The 9,955-nt window shown below is 57.4% G+C and overlaps 2 protein-coding genes across 3 annotated transcripts in view; both read left to right on the forward strand.

Moving 5' to 3' along the window:
• The window catches only part of LMTK2 (lemur tyrosine kinase 2), an 80,388-nt gene extending 75,899 nt beyond the window's left edge, over positions 1-4,489 (forward strand). For both annotated transcript variants that reach the window (XM_082600371.1, XM_082600372.1), the window contains exon 14: positions 840-4,489. In XM_082600371.1, the coding sequence (XP_082456497.1) occupies positions 840-868 (29 nt within the window). In that variant the 3' untranslated portion in view covers positions 869-4,489. The remainder of the gene's footprint in view (positions 1-839) is intronic.
• Positions 4,490-6,117: 1,628 nt separating this feature from the next.
• Positions 6,118-9,839, forward strand: BHLHA15 (basic helix-loop-helix family member a15). The gene is made up of 2 exons (XM_082644859.1): positions 6,118-6,140; positions 6,800-9,839. The coding sequence occupies exon 2, from the start codon at positions 6,856-6,858 to the stop codon at positions 7,411-7,413; it is 558 nt and encodes a 185-aa protein (XP_082500985.1). The 5' UTR covers positions 6,118-6,140; positions 6,800-6,855; the 3' UTR covers positions 7,414-9,839.
• The last annotated feature ends 116 nt before the right edge of the window (positions 9,840-9,955 follow it).

Raw genomic sequence — 9,955 nt, forward strand, 5'->3', positions numbered from 1 at the left:
ATGCTCTCCCGGTGTTGGCAGACAAGGTTGTACGAATCTTTACAAAGAGCTCACAGCCTTGACAGTGTGCTCCGGGGCCTCGTCCCCCACTTCCGGGCTCCGTCTCTGCCCTGCTGGGCCTGGTGGCCCTGGGGCTGCTCCGCCACCTTTCTTCTCCTTTTCCCCTTTGTTCTGTTAGCCCCCAACCCCCATCTCTCCTTCTTTCCCCCAGAGAGGAGCAGCTCTTCAGAAAGCTCATGCTCTGAAGAACACTTGGCCCTGACTTCGGGTTTGAACCCAAATGCACTCTGGCCCTACCCCGGGAATGTTGATTTTGCTATTAAGTCCTAGTCTTCGTGTGCCACCAGAAGGCCTGGGGGAGGTCATGGGCCGGGCACATTTGAAGTAGTGGTATCTGAACATATGGATCCTTTTTTCCCCACAACTAGATTGAAGATAAATGTTAATAGGTATACTTTTTTGATGTGAAGTTTGCAGATCAAATAATAACTGCAAAATATAAAGGCTTTTATTTGTGTTTGTCCTGGGTTTAATTGTGCCGATTAGATAACGCCCATGACCTAATGATCTGTCGGGGGCAGATGTGTGGGGCTCAGAGCCAGTTCTCTCCCGCGCCCAAAGCATGGGCACTGAGCAGCGTGTGAGCCGCGCAGATGTGTCTGTGAGAGAGCCTGGCAGGTGCTGCTGTCGCAGGAAGCGGCGAGCGGCCGGGCAGCTGGCTGAGAGCCACACTTCTAGCTTCAGTTCCTCTTTCTGCAGCGAAGCTCAGACGCCGTCCACACTGTTTTTATCTGTGACGATCGTTTTAAAACACAGCTTTGCTTGCTCTCTCCTAATAGGAAGCAGCGAAGACGGGGAGAAAGATTAGGTGATGCTGAGGCACCTCGGGCCCAGGCGGCTCCCCGGCGGTGGCGTTTCCGGCTGCCCAGTGGCGCCCACTCGACAGCTACTGACACGGGAAGGGGAGGAGGACTCAGGAGGCCGAGGGAACGGCGCCGCGGGACGCCCGGCCCAGGCGTGGTCTCCCAGCTCATCCAGCTCGTCCAGAGCTATTTGCTGCCCTCGCCGCCCCGCCCGCTGGAAGGGCCTGCCATCTGCGGGGAGCCTGAGCCTGGCCGGCGTGGGGGGCTGTCGTCTCCGGGTGGTTTCTGGTTCCCACGTGGGGTGTTCTCTGCGTCCGCACCTGTGCATCCCGTCCATGCACAGGTCCCCGAGGACCACGATGGGAATTGGCACCAGTGAGCCATATTTATTGTTTTTAAAGAAATCACTAATTGCTTTCTGTAATTGCACTGTGGATAACTGTCCTGAGAGTCCCTGATATTGTACAGAATCTTAAATTATTCAAGGAAAATAAGGCAGGTCAAGCTGGTGCTATCCACTAGTTTGATTTTTTTTTTCTTCTGTTTTATAGTTTGTTTGCATGGTACTTGTAAAGCTTAAGTATTTTGAGTGTTATGCTGTCTTTAGAAATTGTTGGAATTGTACATATGGTACTCTTTCGTAAATGATAAATGATTCTGAATGTTAATGTTTTATGTTCTTATAGGAAATATTTTTGATGAGTCCAAGAAGACTGCTCTGTTTTGCTGATTGAATGAAACACATTTCTGTTTCTTCTCTCTAAGGTGGTTTTTTCCCTGTTGCAGTTGAGGCTTCTCTGAGGGGCTGACGGGTCTTGCACCCTCTCTGTGTGATTCTCCCACGCACCCCTCCCCCAACTTAAAAAAAACCCTTTTGGTAAAAAATCGACAGGTGGTTCCCAGAGCTCGGCTTGGTTGGAACATCCAGGTTCCCCCCTTTGTCCCCAGGGGCCACGAGGCTTCCTCCCAGCTGGGCCCCAAGTCACTTCCCCTCAGAGCCGGCTCTTCTGCTTGGTTTCTGGAAGCGCAGACGGAGGTGGCTTCAGGGCCCTTGTGTGGTCACTCCTTCCTTCAGGAGCATAGAAGCTGCTCCACAGAGGGCCCTGGGGGCTGAGGACAGTTTGAGTTCATTCTGTCTGTGCTCTTGAGGTGTTGAGCTTCTCATAGCCCCCAGAGCCAGTCCGGATCATGTCCCGTCCACGTGTGGCTGGTCTCTGTAACCGAGGCAATACACTACATCCCGCAGCCGTGAGGACGACAGAGGAGCCTCCACAGCCAGCACGTCCTCCTGGTTGGGCCCTCGGGCAGCCCGAGTGGCCATCACCCCCAGATGCCGCCCCGGGCTCATCTGCACTGACCCTCCCCTTCTGCATTAAGCTCCCAGTTCTCCCCTTGCTCTGAAAGGACCAAGTGTGTCCAGTGCAGCCTCATGATGTTGGCAGGTGTCGGGTGTTGGTAATAAAAAGCTGACCTCACTCTGCGGCCCTCGAGTTCTGCTCTGCCAGCAGCGTGGCAGCCAGTGTATACAGGTGGGGCCTTGGGGCTGGGTCCCTGCACGCTGGCCCCTCACCCTAGGGGTTTCCGGTGCTGACATGCTTTCCCGACTTGAGCGAGAGGCTGGGATGACCCTCCAGGCCCGCCTGGGACTGCAGGACATCGGTCACGGGAACTTGGGGACCCGATGCAGGTGCGTGTGCTGGCTAGAGTTGACGTAGTAAATTGTGACCTATGTTATCAATTCTGGCTCGCTCCCTTTTTATACTAGCAATGACTTCCCAGAGCGGCAGGGGCGCCCTTCCCCTCCCCCGGTGTGAGCACAGAGCACTGCCAGAGCCGGACCCTGGGACGTGCATGTTGAAAACACAGTTAACAGGGCATTAGGAGGTGATTTTGCCAAAACTGTCATAACTCTCAACTTCTTGCTCTGGAGACTTCCAGAGTTTTCTGAATTTTTACATCTACCAGTCTTGGTTAAAAGAAAAATGAGAGGCAGTTATACTAGTTTTTTTTAAATTTACACGTTTAAGGAGTTCAAATCTAATGAGTAAAATCAAGTAGATCCATAGACTAGATAGTCTTATACAGTCAGCCTGTGGTAAATTTATTGATGCTTTGGGGCTGTACATTTTTCACTATGATTAAGGAGATTTTTAACAACATAATTCCCATTTTAATTTATTTTAAGGTCTACATCACTCTGATAATGAATTGCCAAAAACATTTTATACAGGGAGCTAGGGGTGGGGCTGGGTTGGAGTAGTAAGTCTTAGTGTGGTGTTGCATGGTCGGGTAGATTTTATATTTATAATAAACATGGGAATTAACATGTTCTTTTGAAATCTCAAGCAATACACAGGAAATTATGTAGATTAAAATTTTCTGCCCATTTTTGAAATGTCAGCATGTGCTTTGTTGTTTGTTTCAGTTTTCTTTTCACTCGGTTACCAGTAGTGGGTTTCTAAACGGCTTTTGTTCTAATAAGTTACACAATGAAATAGTATCAGTGGAATTCTCTAGATAATGTGGGTGAGGTTTGTCATACCTGGTTCACAACGATATTTCCTGGCCTCCTTTGGGCTCTGTCTTACCTTGGTGGAGTTTACGTATCTTAAGTCCTACAATAAAAATAATCTAACCTTCATCTCCTTCCTAGCTAGATGTTAATTTGTGTTATCAAAGGACTTGGTCATAAGCCAGTAAGAACAATGTAGAAAAAGTGCTCCCCCAAAATCCTTCTGAAACTTGGACTGTGCGTCTGGGTAAGAAGCCATTCATCTTAAGGGTGAAGAAGCTCCAGGAAGCTGAATGGAGAACAGAGTATCTGTTCTATTTTTGAGTGTACAGGCGATTGTTTCTATGAAAATGGGTTTATCTAAGAAAGGTCTTGCTGCCCTGAAACCCCTTTCAAAGCCTCCTTCTTTTATTAACACTTTCCACAGGGTGTTCGTGGGGTTAATGACTTTCTGTACGTTTGTCCTGAGGGCCCAGGTGCAAGGGAGGCAGCTCCTGGTTTTACTCTACGCAGCCCGTCATCTGAAAATTTCAGAAGCGAACCAAGTGTGAGGCTGGAGATGCCAGGCTTCAGTTACGAGGGGCTTCAAAATATTAGCCTTAGGAGAAGTAGCCTTAAAATAAGAATGGGTGTACACAGTTACTTCAGGTGTAAGTCTCAAAAACAACGTTCCTAAGTAGTAATGGGGTTGGCCCAAGCTTTGGCTATCAAAAAGGAAAACACTCTTTAGTATGTAAATTAATTCTTAAAAGATGTGTGGACAGTATTGAATCGCCAACAACCTGTTATTTGAATGGCTGGAACATGGTTAAGTTCAAGTTGGCACGGGCGTAGATGGACAGTAACAGCGGCCCGCTGTGAGTACCCACTGCTTCATTCCAGCCACAAATGAGGACACATGGGGCCATCCCACCTCCGAGGTTTCCCTGTTGTGCTTTAACACAGTTGTAAGAGGTTCACGGCAATATAATAGTTAATGAACTTTCAGTTTAAATCGTGTACATTTTTAAATTGTAAGATTTTTACTGTATATTGATGCATAGTGTGATTCAATAAACTGCTTGTAATTTAAAAACTATTTAATATTCAAAATAAATATAGTTATATATTTATAGATTCTGTTACCGCATTGATTCTGTGTATTTTCCACGGTGTAAGGCCCGGGGTGGGCGGTCTGGCACTGCCCCACTGTGGGTGCTTGGAGCCTGCAGCCCTGGGTCACTCACTGCCCTGGTCTCTAGAGATGGGATGCCCTTTTCTGCGACAGACCTAAACCCCACGCTCCCGAGAACACGAAGATTTGCATAATCACCGGAAAACTAGCATAGACTCTTTGCGCTGCCATAAAGTGTACCTGTAATTCAAACCTTTGGACTTATTGATGAATTTCAGAAGCATTTTGGGTTTTTGTTTTGTTTTTTTTTTTTTTTTTTTTAGTATTTATTTACTTATTTGGCTGCACCGGGTCTTAGTTGTGGCACGCGGGATCTTCACTGCGGCACGAGGGCTTCGTAGTTGCGGCACGCATGTGGGATCTAGTTCCCCGACCAGGAATTGAGCTCCGGCCCCCTGCATTGGGAGCGCGGAGTCTTAGCCACTGGACCACCAGGGGAGTCCCAGAAGCGTTTTAATTTCTGAGGTCCAGCCTCTAAGGAGCGCTAAGCCCAGAGGCTAATCAGCTCAAAACCAGCCTTCCTGTTCCCCGAGTGTCCCCTCCTTGCTGTCCTGGTCCCAGCTGTCACAAGCAGGGAAATGGGCCTCCTTGTACCAAAATAGGGGCCTGGCCCCAGCTCAGGTTGCACCAGCTGCAGAGTGACCCTCGGGGAGTAGGTGGAGGAGACCTGTGCGCTCCCATTCCCAGAGCCAAAGACAGGCAGCGAGTGGCAGTGTCCGGGGGAAGTGTGGGGGTCAGCGCAGACCCTGGGCCTGCAGGACCGGGGCCGGTGGGAGCCCAGGCCCGTGTGCCGCCGCGGGTCCTGCTGCGCTCCGGCGCCTCCCATCAGCCCCCAGGACCCCTGTGCAGTTGCTGCTTTTAACGCCTTATAGTGCTCCGGTCAAAGGTGAGGAAACTGAGGCAGGGGACGATGAAGTAAAGCAGGTGGGCGGCAGCCGGTTTTGAGCTCGAGCTGCCTCTCGCCCCTGGAGACCTCCTAAAACCGATGACCAGCTATTTCTCGGTGAGCTGCCCACAGGCGGCCGGGCAGGTGCTCCCCGGGCAGGGCTCCGCCCGCTCGCACCTGGCCCGGCGCCGCGGGCGTGGCGGGGTCGGGTCCTGAAGCCCCCGGTGCTGCAGGGTCCTCCCGAAGCGCGGGGTGAGGGCGCGGGCTGCCTGGGCTATTGCTCTTCGGGGCTGTGGCCGCCGCCCGTTTGAGAAACTCGTATTAACTGCAAAACGGCGTTTCCACGAATCTGACTTTGGCCCCGTGTGCTGAGCCTTAACCCCAAGGCCAGGTGCGGCGACCAGGAGCTTCCCCTCCGCGCCGGCCGGCTCGCAGCGAGGCCCGCGGAACTGGCTCCGGGGGCCTGCGCCGGGTGGGGAGGCGGCCCGGGAAACCTTCGCGGGCGGGCGGGGAGGGGCCCCAGGTCCCCAGCCGGCAGGTGCGCCCCGCCCCCGCCGCGGGGCGGGGACACGCGGACTCCGGCCCCGCCCCGCGCCCGCCCCACGGGCTCATCTACATGCGGCCGCCGCCCCGCCCGCGGCGCCTAAAGCGACGTGTCCTTGTCCCCCGTGGGCAGCCCCAGCGCGTGCGGCCACGGATCCCCAGGTAACGGGGGTGGGGTGCAGGTGGGGCGGCGGGGATAGGACCCTGGGACAGGGCCGGGTGGCGTCTGGAGGGAAACCTGGGTGGGGGGTCCGGGTCTCGAGCTCTGGCCTCGGCCATCCACGTGTTGGGCCTGGGGACTGCGGCGGGCTCTGGCCACCGTCCACATCTGACCTCCGACGGCCGCCTCACGTCCACAGCCATTCTGGCACCAGTGTTGTCCCTGCATGTGTGACGTCCAGTGGGGCAGGACGGTCCGTCCAGGCGACCAGGAGGTAGTGCAGCCTCGGGCAGACGGCCTGCCCTGGGCTAGGATGGGGCCGCGCCTCTGGGCGGTCTCAGCCAAGTGTCAACGGCCACCTAAGCCCAGGAGGCACTCAGGAGGCAGTGAGGGGCATGGGGCCGGAGAAAGGTCCAGGGGTCAATACGTGTCACCCAGGGGGAGAGGGGTCCACCAGACCAGGGGAAGGTCTGAGGGGTCAGTGTAAGGTCAAACAGGGGCATGGGGGGTGGGGGTGGGGTCAGCTCAGGGCCCTGCAAGTGACTGGGAAGGACCCTGGGGTCACTGTGCACCAGCTGGGCAGCCGCCACTGGGGACCGCTGCCTTGAGCGTCCACTGGCCTGCCGAGTGACCGCGGGGTGGCCTGTGTTCTGGATTTCAGCTCCAAAGGCTCCCCCCTCAGAGCCACACCCCCCCCAGGACAACCAGTCTGGAGCCATGAAGACCAAGAGCCGGCCTCCCCGGCGCCGGGCGCCCCCGCAAGACCCAGAAGCCACCCCAGGGGAGCGGACGCCCGACAGGCCACCGCCGGGCTCGGGGCCAGACGCGGCCAAGGCTCTGCGGAGCCGGAGGGCGCGCGCGCAGGGGGCGCGGGCAGAGGGCGGGCGCCGGCGGCCGGGGCCAGGGAGCCGGCGGGAGAGCAGCGTCCAGCGGCGGCTGGAGAGCAACGAGCGCGAGCGGCAGCGCATGCACAAGCTCAACAACGCCTTCCAGGCGCTGCGCGAGGTCATCCCGCACGTGCGCGCCGACAAGAAGCTCTCCAAGATCGAGACGCTCACGCTGGCCAAGAACTACATCAAGTCGCTGACCGCCACCATCCTGACCATGTCCAGCGGCCGCCTCCCGGGCCTGGACGGGCCAGTCCCCAAGCTCTACCAGCACTACCAGCAGCCACAGCAGGTGGCCCGGGGCGCGCTCGGGGCCTCCGAGGCCCCTCCCGAGGGCCACCTGCAGAAGTACTCCACGCAGATCCACAGCTTCCGCGAGGGCTCCTAGCGCGCCACCCCGCCCGGGTCAGCGGCCTGGCCCGCCCCTCCCAGCCCTGGGCCCTCCGCGCCCCGCGGCTCCGTTTCCCTGAACTCTCGGCGCAGCCCTGGGCACGTCCCAGGGCCCAGGGACAAGACCGGTGAGTGGCCTGGTGGAGGCCACGGCTCTGGGCAGCATGAGGCCCATACCTCCACAAGGTCCCAGGGCCTGCTTCGTCATCGTCTAGGCAGGAGCTGGCCGGCCCTTGTCACTAACTCCTCTTCACTCTCGCTCCCTCCCGAGGTGAGGGGAGATTCCATGCAAAGGTTTGCTTGGGTAAGTTCCCCAGTTACTGCTCAGGCCCAGGCCCAGGCCCAGGGCGGGGCCTCCCCCAACCTGCACCGTAGCCTCCTCGTTTGGGGTAAACTGAGGCACGGAGCAAACAAAGGCCATGGCCTCGAGGGGAGTGGGGCTGAGCAAAGGTGCTTGGAGTGTCTAATTCAGCATCTGTCAGGGAGAAGCCCCAGTCAGGTCCCCTCCCATTAATTCTGAAGGGACCTTGTCGGGGACAGGGGCTGGAGTCTTGGCTCCCTCCTCCGGGTGGGGCTCCTGACCGTGGAGGGTCTGCGGCCCGCCACCGAGGGTACTGGAGACGGGGCTGCGGGGTCGGGCAGAGAGGCTGCTAGGCCGTGGGTCCCCTGAGCAGTCAGGGGTCTCCTGCAGGGAGAGGGTCTGTCCCCAGGCCTCCCTCAGGGTCCCACCGAGGTTTGCCACTCATTGTCGTGTTTGTGGCCATGCAAGTGGCAGAGGGTGGTCTGACAGACTTCAGGGTGTTCTTGGGTCCTGGTTGCACTTGCGGGCCCTGCAGGGAGGAGCCTGGGGTGGCAGGGGTCCCCTCCCCCAGCGGGTGCTGCTCCTTAAAGACAGGACTGAAGCTTGGCAGGTCCCCACCGCCTCGGGCCACGCTTCCTTCTGTGGTGTTCCCGCCCCGCTGGCTCTGACAGGCTTGGCGACTTTGCTCTCAAGCCTGCTGGCAACTCCTCTCCCTTGTCCGGCTGCCCACGGCCAACATGGGGAGGGGACAGGTCCCTCTGCATCTCGGGCAGGAAGCCCAGCCACAGGGCTGCGGAGAGGCCGGAGTTGGCCTGGCACATGGGGCCGGGTTCCCCGTGCCCAGATCTGCTGCAGAGCCGTCGGGGGCCAGGCGCCTCTGCACACCCTGCGTGGGGCTGAGCCAGGCCAGGAGCAGGGCTGCCGCAGCTGAGGACCCAGCCTCCGTGTACAGCCTCACCCTCCCGCCCCGGCAGTCCTGGCCCCGGCCACTTAATGCCCCGCCCGGCTTGGCGTCAGCCCTGGCCTCGTCAAGGACAGCAGGTGGCACCCCTGGAAAGAGCCATGAGGGGCTTCAGTCCCAACTTTCCAGGTCAGACACCAGCCGACACCCCCGGCCCCCCCACACCCCCAACACCCCAGTCACTAGGCCCCAGTGCCTGGTGACCCCCAGAGGCCTGGTCTGGTCCTGGCCCCATCGCCCCAGCCGACCTTCAGCATGGGTCGGGGGGACCCCAGGTGTCCTGGCCTGTCCCCCAGGGTGGCCACGCAAGAAGGTCAGTGGTCGGGGGCCCACCAATGAGAGCCGAGATTGAGGGCAACTCTGAGCTCGGGACAGATGGGGCCCACACGGACCGTGTTAGGAGAGGGAGGCCTGCAAGCCTGGCGCCTCTTGTTCTGGCTGAGCTGAGTCCAGAGCAGGGCTCAGCGCGTCCCTGAACTTGCCGAATGAGCCGACAAACTGAGCCGAAAGCCTGGGGTGGGGTGCGCCCAGCAGAGGCTCCGTCCAGCAGCCCATGCCTGGTGACTGGGGGCCTGTGGATCACCACCTTGCAGGACAACAGCCTTTGTGACTCTGTCCCTCTGTCCCAAACTGGCATCTGCCCCCACTCTGCTTCCCAGAGGGTTGCCTGGGCCCAGATGTGCAGTCTTTTCCACCCGAGGCTGGAGGGCACTTGCCTGCCCGGTGGCCACATCACGAAGGAGCCTTAAAGGTCCCAGTCCAGGTTTGGGGTGTTGAATATGGGGAAAGGGGTGGTGAGGGGACAGGTCTGGTGAGCCTGCTGCCAGGTCCACTCCGTCGACCCTCGTCTTGGACTCCAAGTCCAGGCTGGACGCTTCTGTCCTGCTAGAAGGCCCTGCCCTACCCTTCCAGGCTGTGCATTTCCTAAAGTCAGAGACTCACGCACTCTGAGCCCTGGCCACCCGGCCGGCACCGGGGGCCACGGACCCACCTGCAGACCAGACCTGCATGAGCTCAGGGACGACAGAGAAACCAGAACTGCGACTTTTCTATAGAGAAAACCTACCTGGAACTGAACGGCCAGTGCCCCCGCTATAATTATGGTGAAAATGTTTCTTAAATGATCCCAATCTGCTTTTATTTTTCCTAACAACCTCTTCAAAGTACTAATGAAACCAAAATAAAAAGTTTCATGGCAGTTGCTACTTTTGCCCCAAGCTCGAATGGGTGGGGAACTGTGCATTTTAATCATAGTGCAGCAATAAAAAATATCGCGTC

The sequence above is a fragment of the Mesoplodon mirus genome (assembly GCF_964341445.2).
Source record: "Mesoplodon mirus genome assembly, chromosome: 15".
Classification (NCBI taxonomy): Eukaryota; Metazoa; Chordata; class Mammalia; order Artiodactyla; family Ziphiidae; genus Mesoplodon; species Mesoplodon mirus.

Excerpts from the sequence above, each read along its gene's own strand:
- BHLHA15 (XM_082644859.1), top strand. The coding sequence starts at position 6,856 with ATGAAGACCAAGAGCCGGCCTCCCCGGCGCCGGGCGCCCCCGCAAGAC.